The 22,389-nt window shown below is 38.5% G+C and overlaps 3 protein-coding genes across 7 annotated transcripts in view; 1 reads left to right on the plus strand and 2 right to left on the minus strand.

Annotated features, from left to right (window-relative positions):
- Nucleotides 1-2,584: 2,584 nt before the first annotated feature.
- LOC130175042 (B-type lectin plumieribetin-like) lies at nt 2,585-4,360 on the minus strand. Its single transcript, XM_056385310.1, has 4 exons — nt 4,224-4,360; nt 3,946-3,997; nt 3,128-3,221; nt 2,585-2,922 (listed from the first exon to the last, which is right to left on the minus strand). The coding sequence occupies exons 3-4, from the start codon at nt 3,215-3,217 to the stop codon at nt 2,674-2,676; spliced, it is 339 nt and encodes a 112-aa protein (XP_056241285.1). The 5' UTR covers nt 3,218-3,221; nt 3,946-3,997; nt 4,224-4,360; the 3' UTR covers nt 2,585-2,673.
- Nucleotides 4,361-8,594: 4,234 nt separating this feature from the next.
- LOC130174605 (B-type lectin plumieribetin-like) lies at nt 8,595-15,959 on the plus strand. 3 transcript variants are annotated; one of them, XM_056384583.1, is made up of 4 exons: nt 8,608-8,725; nt 9,195-9,215; nt 9,533-9,626; nt 15,191-15,959. In XM_056384583.1, exons 3-4 carry the CDS (start codon nt 9,537-9,539, stop codon nt 15,425-15,427), a joined length of 327 nt encoding a protein of 108 aa, XP_056240558.1. In that variant the 5' UTR covers nt 8,608-8,725; nt 9,195-9,215; nt 9,533-9,536; the 3' UTR covers nt 15,428-15,959. The 3 variants fall into 3 exon arrangements, with proteins under 3 accessions (XP_056240561.1, XP_056240558.1, XP_056240560.1); XM_056384585.1 differs by having other exon boundaries at nt 8,636-8,725; nt 9,198-9,215; XM_056384586.1 differs by lacking the exon at nt 9,195-9,215 and having other exon boundaries at nt 8,595-8,725.
- A 1,500-nt stretch (nt 15,960-17,459) lies between these two features.
- acss2 (acyl-CoA synthetase short chain family member 2) overlaps nt 17,460-22,389 on the minus strand; it is a 30,554-nt gene continuing 25,624 nt past the window's right edge. For all 3 annotated transcript variants that reach the window (XM_056384582.1, XM_056384581.1, XM_056384580.1), the window contains 4 exons: nt 22,152-22,220; nt 21,801-21,977; nt 21,409-21,483; nt 17,460-20,657 (listed from right to left, as the gene is read on the minus strand). In XM_056384582.1, coding sequence (XP_056240557.1) covers nt 20,530-20,657; nt 21,409-21,483; nt 21,801-21,977; nt 22,152-22,220 — 449 coding nt within the window. In that variant the 3' untranslated portion in view covers nt 17,460-20,529. The remainder of the gene's footprint in view (nt 20,658-21,408; nt 21,484-21,800; nt 21,978-22,151; nt 22,221-22,389) is intronic.

Here is a 22,389-nt window from a genome sequence, read left to right on the forward strand (position 1 = left end):
GACATTTGACCTTTTGGATATAAAATGTCATCACTTCATTTTATCCTATTACACATTTATATTGAATTGTGTCATAATTACCGTATGAGTTTAAAAGGAGAGTTATGGCCAAAAACATGTTTTGTGAGGTCACAGTGGCTTTGACCTTTGACCACGAAATCCTAACCAGTTCATCCTTGAGTCCAAATCAGTGTTTGTGTTGGATTTAATGAAATTCCGTCTGGGTGTTCCTGATATATCGCATTCACAACAACGTGAGGTCACAGTGAACTTGCAAGTGGAAATTTGTAGCAAATTTGAAGAAATTCCTTCTCACAAGACGAAAACAGTGTTTTGTGAGGTCACCGTCAGCTTGATCCCTGAGCACCAAAATCTAATTAGGTCATCCTCGAGGCGTGTTCATGAAAATGGGACAGAGAGACAGACGGCCTGAAAACATAATGTTCTGTAAAGCGAGAGACGCTGGATATGTTGCGTTGTTCTCAAAAATGTACAAAAAATATTTTGCATGTGTTTTCCTGTCGCAAGAGGGAAATCTCCATGTCCCCAGTAGTTAGTTTATCTTAAGTCATTGAGGCTTACAGTTTGTTTCGTTGTATGTCCTTGCACAGATGGCATCACATTTTCACTCCCTTTTCCTCTTGTGTTTGATCAGTGGAGTGTTGATTGTAGGAACTGTAAGTAAAACTCTCTCTGATAGTTCTAGATTAAGTCGCTGTGGCTCCTTTGTCTGATTACAATGAAGAAAATGTGTTTTTTGTGTTAAAACAAGACAATGCTGAAGAATATGCCCTCTACAATACTTATACCTGATGTGTAGTAAACAGCAGTATTCAGATTTTTTTACATTCGTCCTCTGGGACAAAACGACTGAATGGCAGGAAAAGTGAAAACTAAATTAAAAGCAGGGAAATGCACACATCCACTCACACAATTAAAACCTACTAAGGTTTTGAGTGCACCATAACTTTTAAGTTTCCTCAACAAATGCAAATTAAATGTCCACTGGACTAAATGTCCACTGAAGCAACAAAGACAGATAATTCATCATGTATTATTTATTTAAATTTGTGTACATTGGCTACACTCATGTACTGCACTATTGAAGTGGCAGTATGTCTTCTGTATGTTGTCTGCAACGAAACTAGTTTACCATCATGGGGATTAATGGCGTTAACTAATGTAATCTTATATTGAGGTTTCATGACTAGACTAAAATACACTGGGCCACACTGGTACCTGTCAGACCCAAAAGCTGTCAGGTGTGCCATAGAAGAAACATCAAAGACTGTACCCTCAGTGTTACATGTGTCTGTCTTTGATGATTTATTTTATTTTATTTCTAATTAAGCATAATTACAGTTTATGTTAAAAGCTAAAGTGACCCTGTGTGTGTGTGTGTGTGTTTGTGTGCGTGTGCGTGTGCGTGTGTGTGTGTGTGTGTGTGTGTGTGTGTGTGTGATTTAGCTGTTCTGCTGGACCAGACTGAAACATACCTTTTCATAACAGTAGCAGTAGCAAATCTCTCTTTTTGTGATGCCAGTCTTTCATGTGTTGAAAGTCTGGACATCTTCACCTTTTACCTTCCTGGCTGAAGAAATATTAGGATTATTTTAGGATAGGAAAAATATCTAAATGATATGATAATCTGCTCCAATTATCCAACAATGTTGTGTTATACTACTGTTGATCAATATGACGCTCGTACAACTGAACGTAGAATTGTCCAACATTACGACCTCAAGTTTGATACGGCTTAAATGACAGACGCCAGTGACAATGCAGAATCCTGTATTTACCTGTCTCGATGTTGTTAATCTTCCTTGCTCATCGCCTGGACTGTAGACGAAGAGCAGAGGAGAGGCGGGAACTTGGATCTTGAGGAGCTGTAAGATTTATTTACTGACAAACAATCGGAAGTGCACATACATTCACTGCTACGAACCCCAGCTGCATTGCTAACTGCTAACTAACTAGCTAACTTCTCCGGTCGCCAGCCTCACCTATCTCTCTCTCTCTCTTTCACCCGCTACACAGACAAACCCACGTACTGCACTATCCCTGAAAGGCGCTGCAGCACTCTTCTAACAATATTCTGTCTGAAACTTCTCAAACCGAGAACTGCACAGAGATGATAAATCAGCCCAATTTGCATGTTTAACTGCTACTGCTGCCTCTTAACGGATAACGTCCAGTTTCCACGTCTGCGCATGCGTATAATGCTGCAATGTCATAACTGAGCTCAGAATGGTGAAAGTTGAGACACGGACAGTTTGACAAGCACACTTTGGCTATAGTTAATCACCTGTCAGATCCCAGGATTATTTATTTCAATGGTTATAAAATGTCATCACTTTATCCTGTCAGACATTTGAGTTAAATTGTGTCATAATTAGTCCAAAAACATGTTTTGTGTGGCCACAGTGACCTTGACCTTTGAGTCCACGTCAACATTTGTACCATATATGGAGACATCCCTTCAATCGATCAATATTAGTGGTGAGTTCAGGCAATTAACGTCATAAATATCCAGTTTTGCTCTACAGAGTAAAGTTTGACACAATAATACACATAAAGCAGTGAGTAATTAAATATAAGAGCTCTTTATTTCAATCTCAGAGCAAACTATGTTTCTTGCCACATCACGAATTCTGTCTGAAATTATCCTTGCTACTATTTTCCAACACTCCAAATTCTCTTTCCATTTTGGTCAAGAACCAGTTGACCTTCATTAGTCATCGTCAGGCGCAATCTAGTAGAGCACTGGTTTGAGTAGGTGCCAGACGCCCACAGAGGTTTATCTTCCTTGTTGTACATAACCAGGTTGTTATCCTGTTGCAGAAGGATTCGAAATGGGTTTTTACCATAGGTATTTGATGCCCAAATGGGGGACCAGGTATAGATGACGAAGTTGCCGTCATCCTGTGAGAAGAAATTATGTACAGATAGAAATTTTTTTAAGGTTTTCAAATAATACAAAAAAGTAAGTAATTTTATGCTGCAAAAATCACACAATCAGTCACAATAAAATTCATTAGGAAGGATGTCTCTTGTGTATTTACAGTAAACAGGAAGTTCTTCAATACTATGAAATTGGACCATAGGCCAAGAGTATTTGTTTCCCCACCTGGAAGACAGCTTTGAAGTTGCCATTTTCACTGGTGAGGTATTCCCCCTGACGCAGCTCCTGGTCAGTGCTGATCGAGTTCTTGTTCATGATCCTGGTGACAAAAGGGTTAAAAACGGTTTAGTAACTCAAGTGTTATTCAATTTTTGCAAAGCAACACAGCAACACTACTGCAAGATGACATTTTTTCCTTTAAGTTCTACATATTTTACTAATCAGTCTCCTTTTACATTGTATTTTTCATTACATTTGATTTTTTTATACCATGTGTCAATTTAAATCATCAACCTGCCTTTTATGACTTTCATTTCACTTTCTCATTTATTCTTCCTATATGAAGTGTTTTGGGATACATTATGTTTATTAAAGGTGATATGCTATACAAATAAAGGTATTATCGTTATCATTGTTGTTGTTATTATTATTATTAATATAATACTATAATAATAATAGTATTTAATAAATGCTATAACACACAGAGAGTGACTGTATTAACGGCGGGAAGAAACACCTGTCACCATCAATGAGTCAAATGAGGAAACCTTTGACACCTGAAACCAGCGCATGGAAGGTTACTTTTGAAATGTAATAGGTACAGATTACTAATTACCCTGTTAAAAATGTAATAAGTAAAGTAACTGTTTTGATTATTTCATCACAGTAATGTAACTTATTACATTTAGTTACTTTTCAGTACCATTTATTTAGTCTGTCGGTGACCTGTAGTAATTTCACAGCCTGATGATCAACCTCCAGGTTAATATTTAATAAAAACACACCATGCTGAATGAAGATAGTGAAGGGTTTAGATCTCATACCTATCACCTGTTTGACCCGCGTTGTCCGCAGATATGTCAAAAGAAGACGTTCCTGCTCGGGGCCAAAACACACAAAGCAATGATCGTTAGGCTGTAGTCTATATATAAGCTTTTAGTCACTGCAATTTATTTTTATTTTTTTTGTAATTTAACAGATTACAACTGCATTCATTTTGTCATTTAATTATATAGCCTAATCCCGTAAAATAAATATTCCCCCACACTGCATCAAACAACTGATATTCAGAACAATTTACTGCATGAGTGAATTTACTCACCGTGATTGAAAACAGCTTTTCAGGGAAAACTCCGCGACGACAGGCTCTGAAGTTTCCACGCAATTTCCAATTTCCCATTTCCAAGCGGTTTTTAAACTGCAGCTGCTGCCCAAGTGGCAACCCACCGTGACGTCACCCACTGGTTTGTGAGCGGTGATGACGCAGGCGTGTCAGACTTTTCTGAGCTTTTCGACCAGGTCATCCTTCATAAATAAACCTACACGTTTTGTTCTCTGCTTATAATCTGTTTTCAAACGTAGAATCTGAACCTCCAATTAATGAGTAATTACCATTAATTATAACAGGTTCACTTTGTTATTCTGCAGAATTCAGATCCTGATCTCAAATCTCCTTAAATGAACCAGAAGTTAAACCAACTGTTAAAATGTTCTCCCAGACAGATGCAACACATCTGTCTATAAATTAATTAAGTCATTCATTCATTCATTCATTCATTCATTCATTCATGTACTGTAACAATACAAGACGGCAGGGATGAAACTCACCAGTTGTAGCAGGTCTGAGAAGCAGATGAACAGGCTGCAGTTGTTCAGAATTCATTTCTTTTGGAAATCTCATGTCCAGTGATGGAAGAAGATTTCAGATCCTTCAGTGAAGTAAAAATATCAAAACAACAATATTAAAAAAATACTAAAGGTTCTGCAATTAAAATACTATTTAAGTAAAAACAATCTTCATGAATATGATCAGCTGAATGTGCTGTTGTGGAGGAAAAAGTATATAAACATACAAATATTTCCCTTTGAATTTTAATTGAGTAGAATTAGAAAGTAGCATCAAATGAAGGAGTTTGTACTTCAGTACTTGAGTAAATATACTCAATTATAACCCATCAGTGCTAATGTTTAATTAAACTTTTGCCAGTTTCTTTTACCTAGAAAGAATCACGAATCATGCGATAAACAGGTTTAACTAACCATGATGGTTTGTAGAACAACACATGAGAGAGAGCAAAACAAATATGAGGAAAATGTGGAACAAGGAAAATACGGAACAAGGAAATGGAAAAAACTTTTATTTGACAGTTTATCAAACAGAAAAAACAACCCAAGACTTTTGACTGACTGGTCCACCACATACAGCCTGTGTCACACTTTTCAAGAATCATGCAGTAAAGATGTTCATTGCTGTGCAAATTTTAGTGCTCTGCCTCGCCATGTCTAGATGTGATGATCAAACTGATCAAAAGGATTAATATGTGACTCAGCCAGAGTTTACATAAAAGGCCAAGTGAGTGTGTGAGTGTGTTAGTGCATCAAGCACATGCGCTGCAAATACTCCCAACACAGACATCATTCATCACTATTTTTATCTCCCTTGGAAACACTTTTGTTATCGTCTGTGCCACTTGCAGCGCGTTTCTGTATTTGGTTATATCTTATTTGCGGCACGTTTCTTATCTTGAACTTTCATTTTATTATCCATAATGCTTATCGTTACAGGGTCACAGCACTAATATTTGCACAGCAACTGTGTGATAAAGTGTCAGATAAAAGTTTTATTCCATTTCCTTGTTCCGCATTTTCCTCATATTTGTTTTGCTCTCTCTCATGTGTTGTTCTACAAACCATCATGGTTAGTTAAACCTGTTTATCACATGATTCGTGATTCTTTCTAGGTACAAGGAACTGGGAAAAGTTTAATTAAACATTAGCACTGATGGGTTATAATTGAGTATATTTACTCAAGTACTGAAGTACAAACTCCTTCATTTGATGCTACTTTATAATTCTACTCAATTAAAATAAAAGGGAAATATTTGTATGTTTATTTACTTTTTCCTCCACAACAGCACATTCAGCTGATCATATTCATGAAGATTGTTTTTACTTAAATAGTATTTTAATTGCAGAACCTTTAGTATTTTTTAATATTGTTGTTTTGATATTTTTACTTCACTGAAGGATCTGAAATCTTCTTCCATCACTGGACATGAGATTTCCAAAAGAAATGAATTCTGAACAACTGCAGCCTGTTCATCTGCTTCTCAGATAAAAGTTTTTTCCATTTCCTTGTTCCGCATTTTCCTCGTTCCGCATTTTCCTCATATTTGTTTTGCTCTCTCTCATGTGTTGTTCTACAAACCATCATGGTTAGTTAAACCTGTTTATCACATGATTCGTGATTCTTTCTAGGTACAAGGAACTGGGAAAAGTTTAATTAAACATTAGCACTGATGTGTTATAATTGAGTATATTTACTCAAGTACTGAAGTACAAACTCCTTCATTTGATGCTACTTTATAATTCTACTCAATTAAAATTCAAAGGGAAATATTTGTACAGTCCCTGACAAAAGTCTTGTCGCTTGAGTACAAGTTGACCTTAAGTGCCCCTCAAATATATTTGTAATCAATTTTTTTTTTTTTTTTTTTTTTACAAGAAAAGGCTCATTTCAATCCCAACAGCTTTTGAAATAATGTTTTGGTGCCAAACGAAAATGCTGAAAAGCATTCTAACGTTCACAGTTCGGTAAAGCCCATTGAGTCAGTTTTTGCAAAGACAAAAGTCTTGTCGCCTTGTCATATGATGCACCCAATCTTAGATTACAGCCTCACCTGTGATCAATAATTGATCAATCAATTAGTGGGTGTGTATAAAAAGAACCCCAGCACACCAGACCTTCACATCAACTGCAACTTGACCTGTGACAACATGCCTAAGATTCACCCTGAGACCAAAGCGTTGATTATCAAGAGGCTGAAGACCAGATCCACTGCTGAGGTGGCTGACACCTTCAATGTGTCTCAGCGTCAAGTACAAAGAATAAGAAAAAGATTTGAAGAGACTGGAGATGTTTTTGACAAGCCCAGGTCCGGCAGACCCCGCAAGACAACTGCTCGGGAGGACCGTTTGTTGGGTCGAAAATCCAAGGCCAGCCCCTTTTTCCACTGCAGCAGAGCTCCACCAGGCCTGGTCACCTCAAGTCCCCGTGTCAACCACGACAGTTTGTAGAATTCTGTCTCGAAATGGCCTCCATGGTCGAATCAGTGCCCAGAAACCAACACTAAACAAAAGGCAAATAAAAAAACGTGTGGCATTTGCCAAGGCCCACAGCCTGCTAAAAGGATGGACGCTGGAAAAGTGGCAGAAGGTGGATTTCTCAGATGAATCTTCGGTTGAATTACATCACAGCCGCCGCAAATATTGCAGGAGACCTACTGGTGCCCACATGGATCCGAGATTCACCCAGAGAACAGTTATGTTTGGTGGCAGAAAAATCATGGTCTGGGGTTACATCCAGTATGGGGATGTGCGAGACATTTGCAGGGTGGAAGGCAATATCAAAAGCCTAAAATATCAAGAAGTATTAGCTACCTCTTACATTCGCAACCATAATAGGGGTCAAATTTTGCAGCAGGATGGTGCATCTCTACATCAAAGTTCCTCAAGGCGAAGAAGATCAAGGTGCTCCAGGACTGGCCAGCTCAGTCACATGAACATCATTGAGCATGTCCGGGGTAAAATGAAAGAGGAAGCATGGAAGACGAAACCAAAGAATCTTGATGAACTCTGGGAGGCATGTAAGACTGCTTTCTTTGCTATTCCTGATGACTTCATCAATAAATTGTATGAATCATTGTCTTCAGTGAAGCAAATTTATTTTAGTATATTAAATATAATTTAGGAGGGTTTTAGCTTTCATATGAGCCATTTCTAAAACCAATGGATTAATTAAAAGTCAGGTTATAAGCTGTTGTTTCTACAAAATGGATAAGTGACGAGACTTTTGTCAGGGACTGTATGTTTATTTACTTTTTCCTCCACAACAGCACATTCAGCTGATCATATTCATGAAGATTGTTTTTACTTAAATAGTATTTTAATTGCAGAACCTTTAGTATTTTTTTAATATTGTTGTTTTGATATTTTTACTTCACTGAAGGATCTGAAATCTTCTTCCATCACTGGACATGAGATTTCCAAAAGAAATGAATTCTGAACAACTGCAGCCTGTTCATCTGCTTCTCAGACCTGCTACAACTGGTGAGTTTCATCCCTGCCGTCTTGTATTGTTACAGTACATGAATGAATGAATGAATGAATGAATGACTTAATTAATTTATAGACAGATGTGTTGCATCTGTCTGGGAGAACATTTTAACAGTTGGCTTAACTTCTGGTTCATTTAAGGAGATTTGAGATCAGGATCTGAATTCTGCAGAATAACAAAGTGAACCTGTTATAATTAATGGTAATTACTCATTAATTGGAGGTTCAGATTCTACGTTTGAAAACAGATTATAAGCAGAGAACAAAACGTGTAGGTTTATTTATGAAGGATGACCTGGTCAAAAAGCTCAGAAAAGTCTGACACGCCTGCGTCATCACCGCTCACAAACCAGTGGGTGACGTCACGGTGGGTTGCCACTTGGGCAGCAGCTGCAGTTTAAAAACCGCTTGGAAATGGGAAATTGGAAATTGCGTGGAAACTTCAGAGCCTGTCGTCGCGTTTTCCCTGCAAACCCGTTTTCAATCACGGTGAGTAAATTCACTCATGCAGTAAATTTTATAATGAGAAGTTTGTTTCACTTGTCACGACAGATTGTAATACATCCTTAAGTCATTGATGGTAATAGGTGTTTTTCTTCCCGCCGTTAATACAGTCACTCTGTCTGTGTTACAGCAGTTATTGTATCATATTGCAACTTCAGAATATGTAGGCTATATGACCTCACCTTAAAATATATTCAACTGTTAATCACTCATTATGATCGAAGCAGGAACATAAGGAAATGCAATGTGTTAATGAGCTGATCTGTATGTCTGCCTTTTTTTTTTTTTTTTTTTTTTTTTTTTTTAAATGCGCATCACTGATTGTTAGGGTCTATTCTAAAAATGAAATTTAATATTCTTTATTAATATAATGGACATAATATGTTTGCAAGTACTAACAAAGACACTGTCAGACATTTTTGACCCTGGAAATTAACAATGTGCATCTTTACAGAAGCCGAGACAGGCCATACTGGTAAATATTTTCTTTATCCTGTTATCTGAACAAAGCTTGTTATCCCGAGATGATGAGATATCATCAGGGGAAAACGAGAAAATCTTGTCTTATCCCGAAATTAGAATCGAGATAACAAAGCCTGTTTTCTCATTATAATTACCTTGTTAATCAGAGAGCTGATGTGCCAAACCGGTTTGCAGATGGAAACTTTTAGTGCTGTAAATTGAAAATATCAGTTCCACGCATTGATCAATGCATCAGAGAATATTACAGTAATCAGAGTCTTTTCATACGGCTGGCGGACGCTGAACTGTTTTTAACCCTTTTGTCACCAGGATCATGAACAAGAACTCGATCAGCACCGACCAGGAGCTGCGTCAGGGGGAATACCTCACCAGTGAAGATGGCAACTCCAAAGCTGTCTTCCAGGTGGGGAAACAAATACTTATCTTGGTTTATGGTCCAATTTCAAGCGCTTCATAGTATCAAAGAACTTCCTGTTTACTGTAAGAGAGAGGGACGTCTCCTAATGAGAGTCAAAGACTTATTGTGGCTCATGATGTGAAGTGACAGGGACAGATATTTTTCGTGTGATTTTTGCAGCATAAAATTACTTACTTTTTTTCGTATTCATTTACAATTGATAAATGTAAAAAAAACAAACAAACAAACAAAACAAACAAACCTTAAAGGGGACATATTATGCTCCTTTTCAACAAGTTTGAATAAGTCTCAGAGGTCCCCAAAGCATGTATTTGAAGCTTTTTGCTAAAAAATCCACTCCGATCCTATATTTCAGCAGGCCTGTAAACCCCTCTTTTTGAGCCCTGTTCAGAACAGGCTGTTTCTGTGTCTGTAGCTTTAAATGCAATGAGCTGTGCCTGACCACGCCCCTCTCCGGAAGGGGATGCCGTTCGGGCTTCTGGCACCATGCTCTAATGTTTACGGTGACCGTGACCGGCAACCTGGCGTCGGTAGCGATTTGGTTCAACCACACGACTTTTATCCAGAATCTGACCCAGAGGGAGAGGCTGCTGAAGAAGTTCAAACTCTACAACTGCAGCAGGACGTTTCTGAATGGTTGGTAACCAATTTTGTGTATTTTGACATTACATTTTCAGTTTGTTGATGAGTGCTGGCACACAGTTACTAACATGTAGCTAGGTAGCTAATGCTAACTGTTACTGTCTCGTCATTACTGGGAGCTCTTTTGGTAAATAAGCACTATTGTGAATAGTGTAATGTAGTTATCTGTCATGCCTCCTTAGATATACTTTTACAGTCTGAAAATGTTTGTTGTATGTGGACTGCTACAGGTGTTCAATGTCAGTATTAGTCAGATATATTAATAGGTGCTGACAAAGTAAATCATTTTTCTCCATGTTTTGAGCAGAGATGCTCATCATGACATCTTCCTTTATGTAGTAAATTTATTTTGTGTTTTACAGTAAAAGCTGTAAATCAGCATAAACATGTCTGACAGCAACAGTAATCTTTAGTCAAAGACTAAACTGGGCAGTTTTCTACACTACACTGTTGTCAAGCTCCACATTATATGCAATAAGTGACATGTTATAAATTACCTCGGTTATATCTGTTATATATTTTGGACAGGTGCTCCTGTGGAAACTGTGCAACCATGCCCACAGAAGCTGAGAACATCTGCTGCTAGGAGATACCACAGGTAACATTCTCACTAGACAAACTAATCATTAATTTGTTTTGATTACATTACATTTATAATAAACCATAGAATGTCCCATTTGCAATTCACTGTAGGTTACCAGACAGCTATGGGAGATCGAGGAAGATTTACCATGTACGGTCGGCCGTCCTGGGTTGGAGCCGCTCTGCCTCACTGTGTACTCCCTCCAGAATGCCTGCAACATGTACCGCACTGACTACGGTCCTTTACAGTTGAGAGGAATACACCAGTATGTTTTGCTTCTTTGTAAAAACATAGTTTCAATCTAAATAAAAGATGTTAGGCAGTCTTGTTTTACTTCAGTGCACATAATTTTACAATGGTAATAACACACCACAAATAGAGTAACACACACTCAAATAAATTAGTTTAGCTGCTCTTTGATTTGTAAAGTTCTTCTATCAGCAGATAGTGTGCATATGATATATGAATTCAGAGGAGTCATTTCTTTAGTAACAATCAAGCATTTATTTACATCAAAAGGCTCATTTCAATCCCAACAGCTTTTGAAATAATGTTTTGGTGCCAAACGAAAATGCTGAAAAGCATTCTAACGTTCACAGTTCGGTAAAGCCCATTGAGTCAGTTTTTGCAAAGACAAAAGTCTTGTCGCCTTGTCATATGATGCACCCAATCTTAGATTACAGCCTCACCTGTGATCAATAATTGATCAATCAATTAGTGGGTGTGTATAAAAAGAACCCCAGCACACCAGACCTTCACATCAACTGCAACTTGACCTGTGACAACATGCCTAAGATTCACCCTGAGACCAAAGCGTTGATTATCAAGAGGCTGAAGACCAGATCCACTGCTGAGGTGGCTGACACCTTCAATGTGTCTCAGCGTCAAGTACAAAGAATAAGAAAAAGATTTGAAGAGACTGGAGATGTTTTTGACAAGCCCAGGTCCGGCAGACCCCGCAAGACAACTGCTCGGGAGGACCGTTTGTTGGGTCGAAAATCCAAGGCCAGCCCCTTTTTCCACTGCAGCAGAGCTCCACCAGGCCTGGTCACCTCAAGTCCCCGTGTCAACCACGACAGTTTGTAGAATTCTGTCTCGAAATGGCCTCCATGGTCGAATCAGTGCCCAGAAACCAACACTAAACAAAAGGCAAATAAAAAAAACGTGTGGCATTTGCCAAGGCCCACAGCCTGCTAAAAGGATGGACGCTGGAAAAGTGGCAGAAGGTGGATTTCTCAGATGAATCTTCGGTTGAATTACATCACAGCCACCGCAAATATTGCAGGAGACCTACTGGTGCCCACATGGATCCGAGATTCACCCAGAGAACAGTTATGTTTGGTGGCGGAAAAATCATGGTCTGGGGTTACATCCAGTATGGGGATGTGCGAGACATTTGCAGGGTGGAAGGCAATATCAAAAGCCTAAAATATCAAGAAGTATTAGCTACCTCTTAGATTCGCAACCAAATTTTGCAGCAGGATGGTGCATCTCTACATCAAAGTTCCTCAAGGCGAAGAAGATCAAGGTGCTCCAGGACTGGCCAGCTCAGTCACATGAACATCATTGAGCATGTCCGGGGTAAAATGAAAGAGGAAGCATGGAAGACGAAACCAAAGAATCTTGATGAACTCTGGGAGGCATGTAAGACTGCTTTCTTTGCTATTCCTGATGACTTCATCAATAATTTGTATGAATCATTGTCTTCAGTGAAGCAAATTTATTTTAGTATATTAAACATAATTTAGGAGGGTTTTAGCTTTCATATGAGCCATTTCTAAAACCAATGGATTAATTAAAAGTCAGGTTATAAGCTGTTGTTTCTACAAAATGGATAAGTGACGAGACTTTTGTCAGGGACTGTATGTTTATTTACTTTTTCCTCCACAACAGCACATTCAGCTGATCATATTCATGAAGATTGTTTTTACTTAAATAGTATTTTAATTGCAGAACCTTTAGTATTTTTTTAATATTGTTGTTTTGATATTTTTACTTCACTGAAGGATCTGAAATCTTCTTCCATCACTGGACATGATATTTCCAAAAGAAATGAATTCTGAACAACTGCAGCCTGTTCATCTGCTTCTCAGACCTGCTACAACTGGTGAGTTTCATCCCTGCCGTCTTGTATTGTTACAGTACATGAATGAATGAATGAATGAATGAATGAATGAATGAATGACTTAATTAATTTATAGACAGATGTGTTGCATCTGTCTGGGAGAACATTTTAACAGTTGGCTTAACTTCTGGTTCATTTAAGGAGATTTGAGATCAGGATCTGAATTCTGCAGAATAACAAAGTGAACCTGTTATAATTAATGGTAATTACTCATTAATTGGAGGTTCAGATTCTACGTTTGAAAACAGATTATAAGCAGAGAACAAAACGTGTAGGTTTATTTATGAAGGATGACCTGGTCAAAAAGCTCAGAAAAGTCTGACACGCCTGCGTCATCACCGCTCACAAACCAGTGGGTGACGTCACGGTGGGTTGCCACTTGGGCAGCAGCTGCAGTTTAAAAACCGCTTGGAAATGGGAAATTGGAAATTGCGTGGAAACTTCAGAGCCTGTCGTCGCGTTTTCCCTGCAAACCCGTTTTCAATCACGGTGAGTAAATTCACTCATGCAGTAAATTTTATAATGAGAAGTTTGTTTCACTTGTCACGACAGATTGTAATACATCCTTAAGTCATTGATGGTAATAGGTGTTTTTCTTCCCGCCGTTAATACAGTCACTCTGTCTGTGTTACAGCAGTTATTGTATCATATTGCAACTTCAGAATATGTAGGCTATATGACCTCACCTTAAAATATATTCAACTGTTAATCACTCATTATGATCGAAGCAGGAACATAAGGAAATGCAATGTGTTAATGAGCTGATCTGTATGTCTGCCTTTTTTTTTTTTTTTTTTTTTTTTTTTTTTTAAATGCGCATCACTGATTGTTAGGGTCTATTCTAAAAATGAAATTTAATATTCTTTATTAATATAATGGACATAATATGTTTGCAAGTACTAACAAAGACACTGTCAGACATTTTTGACCCTGGAAATTAACAATGTGCATCTTTACAGAAGCCGAGACAGGCCATACTGGTAAATATTTTCTTTATCCTGTTATCTGAACAAAGCTTGTTATCCCGAGATGATGAGATATCATCAGGGGAAAACGAGAAAATCTTGTCTTATCCCGAAATTAGAATCGAGATAACAAAGCCTGTTTTCTCATTATAGACTATCCCCTTGGACATATCCACTTAACTGTGTGCTTATCTAGATATTCCCTACAGGCACTGTATCTGTGAACATGATATAAACGTTAAAACGGCCGTTATAAGGCATGACTCTCAATAATAACTTTCACAGCACTAATAAACAAGCCCGGACACCTATGCTAATCAATACAGAGCCTATTTTTAGTCCGAATTTTACCTGCTTGACTTTACAGACAGCTAAAACGCCTTTAAAGTATAATACATTTAACAGGGTGGCTCTAATCAATGTCACACGGCGATACCAAGCAGAAGAATTGCATACAATCTGTACCCGGCTATACCCGGCTGCGTGTCGACGACGCTAAACGTTAGCCACGTTAGCTGCCATGCTAACAACACACGCAACAGGCTCTCGTGAACAAACAGTAAAGCAACATAAAATGGTAAAACTTACAGCTCCGAAGTTCAAAGTTGGGTCACGGACAGTCAGTACTGATCCAAGCTTTATCTTGAGACTTGTAGCAAATCCTGCGTTGTCCTGGCCCTCGTTGAGAAAGCAGTCCGAGGTGAAATGGTTAGCACACACTACAACACTTTCGGAGTTGGAGCGGGAACATTTCCATCAAAAATAAAATGAATCCACTGGGTCTTCAGATCCTCGGGCGTAGGGATTAAAAAAAGACTCCTGTGTTGGTTTGTGCAGCCAACAACAAAGCAACTACTGTGTTTCGCTCGTACCTTCGACATTGTTCTACCGAAAGCCAGTGTTCGCGAGGGAAGTAACGATACCGTCTGTAACACGGACTCAGAGGGCGGAACACACACCTAGCTCGGGGAGCGTCACCCACCCGGGGGGAGGTGGCATCGCCCTTCTTGACGTCACCAGGGGCGAATCTCCAATCCGCTCGTTTGAGCACACATTTCTTGAAAGGTGGAGAAAGCAAAAGAACGAGAGGATGGACTTTTCTCATGTTTGGGGGGTCCGTAGACACGCCAGGGACACATACTACCGATAGAAAACCATGGAAAAGTGCATTTTGCATAATAGGTCCCCTTTAATAAAATTTCTAACTATAGCTAGATAACTTCTTCTCTCACAGGATGACGGCAACTTTGTCATCTATACCTGGTCCCCCATTTGGGCAACAAATACATGTGGCAAAAACCCATTTCGGATCCTTGTGCAACAGGAGAACAACCTGGTTATGTACAACGAAGAAGATCAAACTGTGTGGGCGTCTGGCACCTCCACCAGAATGAACCTGACCTTGACTAATGAAGGTCAGCTGGTTCTTGACCGTAATGGACAAACAGTTTGGAGTGCTGGAAAAAAGTAGATGTGAGATTGAAATAAAGGGCTCTTGTTTAATTACTCACTATTTGATGTGTAGTATTGTATCGAAATTCACTCTGTAGAGCGAAACTGGATATTTATGACGTTATCTGCCTGAACTCGTCAACAATAATGATTGTTCTCTTGGACTCAAAGGTCAAGGTCACTGTGACCACAAAACATGTTTTTGGACATAATTTAAGAATCTATATCTGTTAATTATGACACAATTTAACTCAAATGTCTGACAGGATATAATGATGAAGTGATGATATTTTATAACCAAATGGTCAAAGGTCAAGTTCACCGTGACATCATAATGTTCTGTGAAAGTTTTTTACGTTAAAATTTTTTTCATTTGTTTTATGTTAATAAAACTATGTAAATTACCCCAGGAAAGTTACCAAAATACAGTGATCTATAATTAATCTCATATTACTGTTAAATTACATATTTTTGTTTGTATTTATTCACGTGTATTTCATAATTTATTCTTTGTTTATTAAATTTCAAACACTTTGTGTTTCCAGAGTGAACTTGTGGTGGTCTGTACATTTCATCCCCTGGTTTGTTGCCTCGTCTCCGTCTCTTTATTCCCTCTTTCTCTTTCTTTATAGCACTTTGGGGGTTCTTTTTTTTTTTTTTTTTTTTTTTTATAAAAAGCTGAACAATAAAGTTTGCTTGCATGTAATATTGCGAACAGAAAAAAATCGAAAAGCTGTGTTTCAGCCACTGGAAGCTGCCAGAGCCTCAGGAACTGAATTTTGACTTGATTCTGTCTAAACAATATACACATAACATGCTTCAGAAACAGCTGGGACATGCATTTAATTATTTACATATATAACATACATATAGTTTACATTTTTATAAATACTATGTACAATAATCAATCCCTCCGCCTTTCCTTTTAATGTTTTCTTTTGTTGCTCTTTTTGATTTTTTGACTTGTTAAGCAGTTTCAAATATTATTTAGATTCAAAGGAACCAGAGCAATGAATTGTGGATATTCATAGGTCATTAAAAACAATTGTAAACAACTGCCATAAAATTTAAAAAAAAAAAAGAAATAAAATAGAAGAATGGTTCAAAAACAAGCATGAAAGGAACAAACCGAAATGTTAACATTATAAGAAAAAAAGAAGTTTACATGTAAATATAAACACACTGGTGATTCAGAGAACTGTGTGTAGTCATTCGTCCCGTGCTGATGAATTCCATATAAACTGTCATCTGACCATATCCAACATTTTTTTTCGTTTACAAACAGGGAGCAAACGAAGGACATAAACATTTTTTTTTTTTTAAATTTACAATTGCGTGCAACTTGTTTTGGCATTGTCAAGATAAAATAATACGTCTCAAAGAGCTGTCCTATTCCTCTTTACACCATCTGAGCGCCCCCAGCCTCTCACACTCATTCACTTACCAGGTGACGTCAATTAAGTCTGCGAGTGTTCAGGGCTCAAGCCTTAGGGGGGACATCGGGATCGGTCCAGTGTCCAGTTGGAGCCACCTAGTGGAAAGGTAAGAACATGTGACAATGACCAGGTTAGGTAACCAATAAAGTTTTCACACATATAGGTCAAGACTACAGCTTTGCCTTATTTGGGTAAGGTACAAAAATGTGTCAAAACCATACGTGACACATAGGAATACATTGGCCCCGAGTATCTTTTTAAGTTGAAATATAATGTGATATGTTAAATTTTCACAATAGAGATGTGACCCTCACCCTGACATCGTGAAGGTCATCCCCCTTTTCAACAACAACACAAAGCAGTGGATAAATAAAGATTATGTTTCCCATCAAACCCAGTCATACAGGGATAAAAATCCCAAAACTACACAATATAGACAGCAAAAATATTAATATACATTAAAATATTGAAACTTATCTGTTGTCAACAGCCAACATGAGGTTTAGAGATGTGATTTTGATCCTTCAGGAACCTTCAGGAAAAATATTCTTTCTCCAAAAATAGATCACATCCTCCTGAATCCAAGAGTTTTTAAAGGAACAGCCAGAGACGGGATGAGAGGCAGTAGTCATGTCCATTTACTGTCATTGCATACACTTTGATACAAACAGGGAAATGAAAACACAAAACTGAGCATGAACAGAGGAAAAAAAAAAAAAAAAAAAACAAACAGCAAAATTCTCTTTCCTTTACCCGAGTTATTATACAGACGCTTCTGAATCAAATAAGCAGATGCACTTTCTTTTAACATTAGATACAATTATTAGCTTTATACATCCAGCTCCACTGTTACTTAGGTTGGCACAATGAGACACAAACAGCAAAAAAGATAAAAAAATAAAATAACATAATGATGAGTCTAAATGAAGTCCTGCTTTGCTCAAATCACAATCACAGATGTTAAACAAAGGAAACTAAGACTAGAAACCTTTCAAGCCCCAAATCAGCTCAGAGTCCAGATGTTTAGCCGGCTCCCACTGAATTTTCATGTTGTGAACAGCGCGTTGGTTCAGCCTCTCATCACAGGCAGAATCTTGAAGTCAGAGATACAGATTTTTGTTTGAAAAATCATCATTAATATTCAAAGAGTTGGAATATAAGAGCAAAACAAGACATTTGCTCTATTTAAGGATAAGTCTGGTGATATTCTACAATATCAGATGTGGATTAAAAGTGTTGTCCAGTCATTTAGTATTCTTCTGTACAGCTGTCGCACTTGCGAGAGACAAACTGAAAACGATCAGAGGTCAAAATTGATGTAGCAGAGGCCAAGATATCCTGAGAGTTAGTTTTTAAAATGGGTCAAAAGTGCCTGATCCTACACTTCCCATGATGCAACAAGTCGAGTCTTTCATCAGACGCTGCCTGGTAAATACCTACGTCTTTACGTCTTTCAAACTCAATGTGGTGGAGGAAGAATTTACATCATTTACTTACGTACAAAGTGACAAAACCAGACTATGAAAAATACTATTTCACTCAAAATTTTACTTAAGTGAATGCACAAGAGTACTACAAGCAGAAAAGTATCAAAAGTAGAAGTACTCATTCTCATTATTGTGATATTATTTCTCTGGATCACGGGCAGCACTCGATTGTGAAGATGGTCCAGCTAATTTGAATTATTTCATATACAGTTTGGTGCTTTAATCTATAATAAGGTGTGACGTATTTGAAACACTAGTCACGTGTTTTGCAAGTAAAATTTTAATCTGAAAAATAATCACAAGGGGGTCCAAAAGTCTGATGGGAAAAGTTGTCTCAGACTTGTAGAGATTAGCTTAACACAGAAATACTCTACTAAAGTACTAGTACTCTGAAAAAACTGTACTTGAGTAAATGCACAAAGCATTTTTTCTGATATAAATTTGTTGACACCAATCCTGAGCCAAGACACCCGAGTAAAATCGAAGCTCTGCCAGACCCACAGAAGACATTTTTAGGGCTGCAACTAAGTATTATTGTCATCATCAATTAATCAACAGGTTATTATTGATAAATTGATCCAAAAAATTTCCCTGAGCTTAATGTGACATCTTCAAATTTCTTGTTTTGTTCAACCAAAAGACCAAAGAAGTGAAAAATGACTGAAACTTTTAATCAGTTATTGAGTTGATTGATTATAATCATTTCAGCTCTTCACATTACACAACTGCATTTATTAAACTAAAAATCAATGAAAATAGTCCCCAACAAAGTCACAATTTCCTGCTGTTTGTTTGAAAACTACAGTGAGCAGCTGGTTGGAGTAAGGAGATGAACTGAAAGATTGTTGGTTGTGTTTTTACATAAAATATTTTGAGAGACGATAATAAAATGATGATAACACCAGTTTTATCCTTAAAGATGAATCGAAATTCTTCAGTGAAGAGGAGCTTTACCAACGATGTCTTATTCTTTACTGAGCTTTATCTTTGATTTAAAAGGACTCAACATTTATTATTTTCACGATAGTGCTCATATCATGATACAGACTTCCCTTTCAGTGTTTATTCTGGCTGAGAAACAGCTTTTTCTGAGCTATTGGGAAATACACAATCACATTATTTTCCTTTTTTAACATCAGACCTGCAGTTGGTTTGGAGCTTTTGCGTCTGGAGCTGAGCGCTTGGTGTCCGGGCCACATGAAGCTGAACACACTTTCCCTGTTTTCACCAGGCTGACAAGAAACAAGAAGAGCCTGCAACTAAAAAAAGAAAAAAAGGAAAGGAACATACAAGCGCGCAGCCACACAAACAGAAATACTCAACAAAACCTACGTCAAAAATCAGTCGAAAACAAAAGCGAAAAAAAAAACAAAAACAAATCAAATCTACATACCTTTTAAAAAAATTACAATCGAAATTAAAACTAGTAGAAATGTTGAGCATTCTCAAATTTAGCTAATCATCAGTGTACATAACAGTACTATGGCATCGAGCGAGGGGAGGTGACGTTTTATTAACTACAGGTAGCACTTCACATGAGCCTTATTCCAGTGTAGAAACCCGTCCTTTAACCACAGGGAAACCACTGAACTGTACAGGTACTGCATCTAGACTTTTACTGAGCACTTACATGTTGGATATTGCTGTGTATAATTGGCTAAAACACTAGGATAAAAACCAGATGAAGTGTTACCCAGTTCCACCTCTTCCACAGCAGGACGGTCTTATCCAAAAACAAACCTCTAGCTTCCAACTCTCACACACACACACACACACACACACACACACTAACACACACACACACACACACACACACACACACACACACACACACACACACACACACACACACACAATGGCATTGTTTTATTAACAGCAGCAACTATGTCGACTTCTGGAAAACGTTTATTCCTGCAGACTGATGTCCTTATTGACCCAGAGATGTAAAACTAACCAGACAGATTGTTGAGTCACTTCCTGCTGCAGATGATTCTTTCAGTATAAAAGCAGTGACGTCACTTTAAATACAGGATTCAGATCCTCATCGGGAGGCTAGAGGTTGTTTGCTGGACAAGACCAAGTTTGTGGAATTTCTCCTCCTCTTCTTCTTCTTCTTCTTTTTCATCTTCCCTGGTCGGGTTTGTGGCCGCCGGTGTGCGGCTGCGGCCGGAGCCTCCCTGCGGGGATCCTGGAGGCCGTCACACACTTGTGCAGCATCTGTTGTGGAAGAGCTGCTCCACGACCGAGGAGTCGGCCAGCGTGGAGATGTCGCCCAGGTCCCGTTCGTTACAGGCGATTTTGCGGAGCACCCGTCGCATGATCTTACCTGCAGAGAGAGAGAGAGAGACAGTGGAGGTCGGAGGAGATGAGGAAAACATGGGAGTGATTAAAAAACAAACAAACAAACAAACAAAAATCAAGGAAGGAAGAGAGTGAAAGCTAATTTTAAGAGTTTTAAGGAGCCACTTACCATCGTGTTTTCTCCTGTCTCCACAAGTTAACAAAAAGCATTCAAAGAGGCTGCTTTGTCGTTGAATGGTTGAATTACCCTACATGGCACGCCACTTCCGTATTTGTCATAACAGCAACGACAGCGTTTTGAAAGTGGAGCGTATCAAGCTTGTCCCATCAGAGGAGGTGATCGTCTCAATAAATTACTTCAGAGAGAAACTTATTGGATTTTTAAATTTGAGGCTTTGGTGTATCCAGGTCTTAATGAGGAAATCGATTTCAGACCTTTCTTGTAAAATGGCTGATACTTATTATAGGGTTTTTTTTTTACCTTTTTTGTTAGATATCTTATTTCCTATCTACATATCTTATATCTCCTATTTCCCTTTCTATTTTTTGTGAAGAATTGTAACTTGGCTGAACTGACCCTTTAAAACAAAAATGAAACTAGGATTAATTGCAACTTTAATAACTTTGTCAGTGCTGTGAGTCAGGCAGGTTTGGCTCTTTTGTTTTTCTCTGTCAATCTAATCTTGTTCTCCTGAAAGACTCACCTGACAAGTAAAATGAAAACCTGCATTTATTCTCCCTCCTCCATTGAACATTTGAATTTACTGTAAATTTACCAGATCGGGTTTTGGGGAGTCCTGGAGCGTTCTGGATGAAGTCCGGTGTAGCGATGGCCCCGATCTTCTCCCTTACTGTTAACACCAAACACAAACCATATGAGACTCTGACCTCCACCGCACATTGTCACTGAAAACCAGGTTTCATTACACACATTATGCATCTCAGACACAACAACAAACACATCAGCAAAAACTGCTTGAAACATTTTTCTTTGCACATTTGAATAATATATTTTACATCTGTGCAGTGGGATTAAGGTTTGGTTGGTTGTTTAAATCTGGTATCGGGGGTTGAGCAGATACTTGTAGTGTCCCATGATGATCTAAAAGCCCGTTCTGAAACTTCTCAGGTGACGCTGGATGAGACCCTAAGAGCTGCGTTTACCCACCTTGTTTTTTGAGCTCGGCCTCCAGCGTGCGGTTGTACGTCACTCCGTCGGTGAGAGTTACGAAGCAGTAGAGGCTTTCTCCTTTGACGGGATGTGGTCTTCCCACCACAGCAGCCTCGGCGACAGCCTCATGCTCAGCCAGAGCCGACTCCACCTCCGCTGTACTCAGCAAGTGACCTGGAGGGAAGAGAGAGCGAGAAGAACAGATGCTTACATGTCATTGTGGAGAATGTTTCCCCACATTATAGAGATTCATTTTATTATGATCGACTACCGACAGTCATCTGCTGAATTCAAAACTAAAAACTCTGTGTCCTGTTACAGCGTCTGAGCACAGCTGAGCAGTCTTACCCGAGACATTCAGCATGTCGTCTATCCTCCCTGTGATCCAGTAGTAGCCGTCCTTGTCTCTGCGGCAACCTGGATGATAAAAACCTCATCAAGATTCAAAAGTATTTTCAGCAAGAAGACACTGCCATGACACCCGACGGGTGAGCGGGTAAGCGAGTGAAAGAACAAAAAGTGACTGAAATGCAAGTCGGATTTTAGATGCAAGTCCTCCTCCACACATGACGCTTACCATCCCCCA

Source organism: Seriola aureovittata, chromosome 9, assembly GCF_021018895.1.
Source record: "Seriola aureovittata isolate HTS-2021-v1 ecotype China chromosome 9, ASM2101889v1, whole genome shotgun sequence".
Classification (NCBI taxonomy): domain Eukaryota; kingdom Metazoa; phylum Chordata; class Actinopteri; order Carangiformes; family Carangidae; genus Seriola; species Seriola aureovittata.

What these genes read in the sequence shown, in the direction of transcription:
- LOC130175042 (XM_056385310.1), bottom strand. Translation starts at nt 3,217, where the DNA reads ATGAACAAGAACTCGATCAGCACTGACCAGGAGCTGCGTCAGGGGGAA. An exon ending in ACTTCAAAGCTGTCTTCCAG is followed by an intron (nt 2,923 to 3,127) that starts GTGGGGAAACAA and finishes TTCTTCTCACAG; the next exon opens with GATGACGGCAACTTCGTCAT.
- LOC130174605 (XM_056384586.1), top strand. Translation starts at nt 9,537, where the DNA reads ATGAACAAGAACTCGATCAGCACCGACCAGGAGCTGCGTCAGGGGGAA. An exon ending in ACTCCAAAGCTGTCTTCCAG is followed by an intron (nt 9,627 to 15,190) that starts GTGGGGAAACAA and finishes CTTCTCTCACAG; the next exon opens with GATGACGGCAACTTTGTCAT.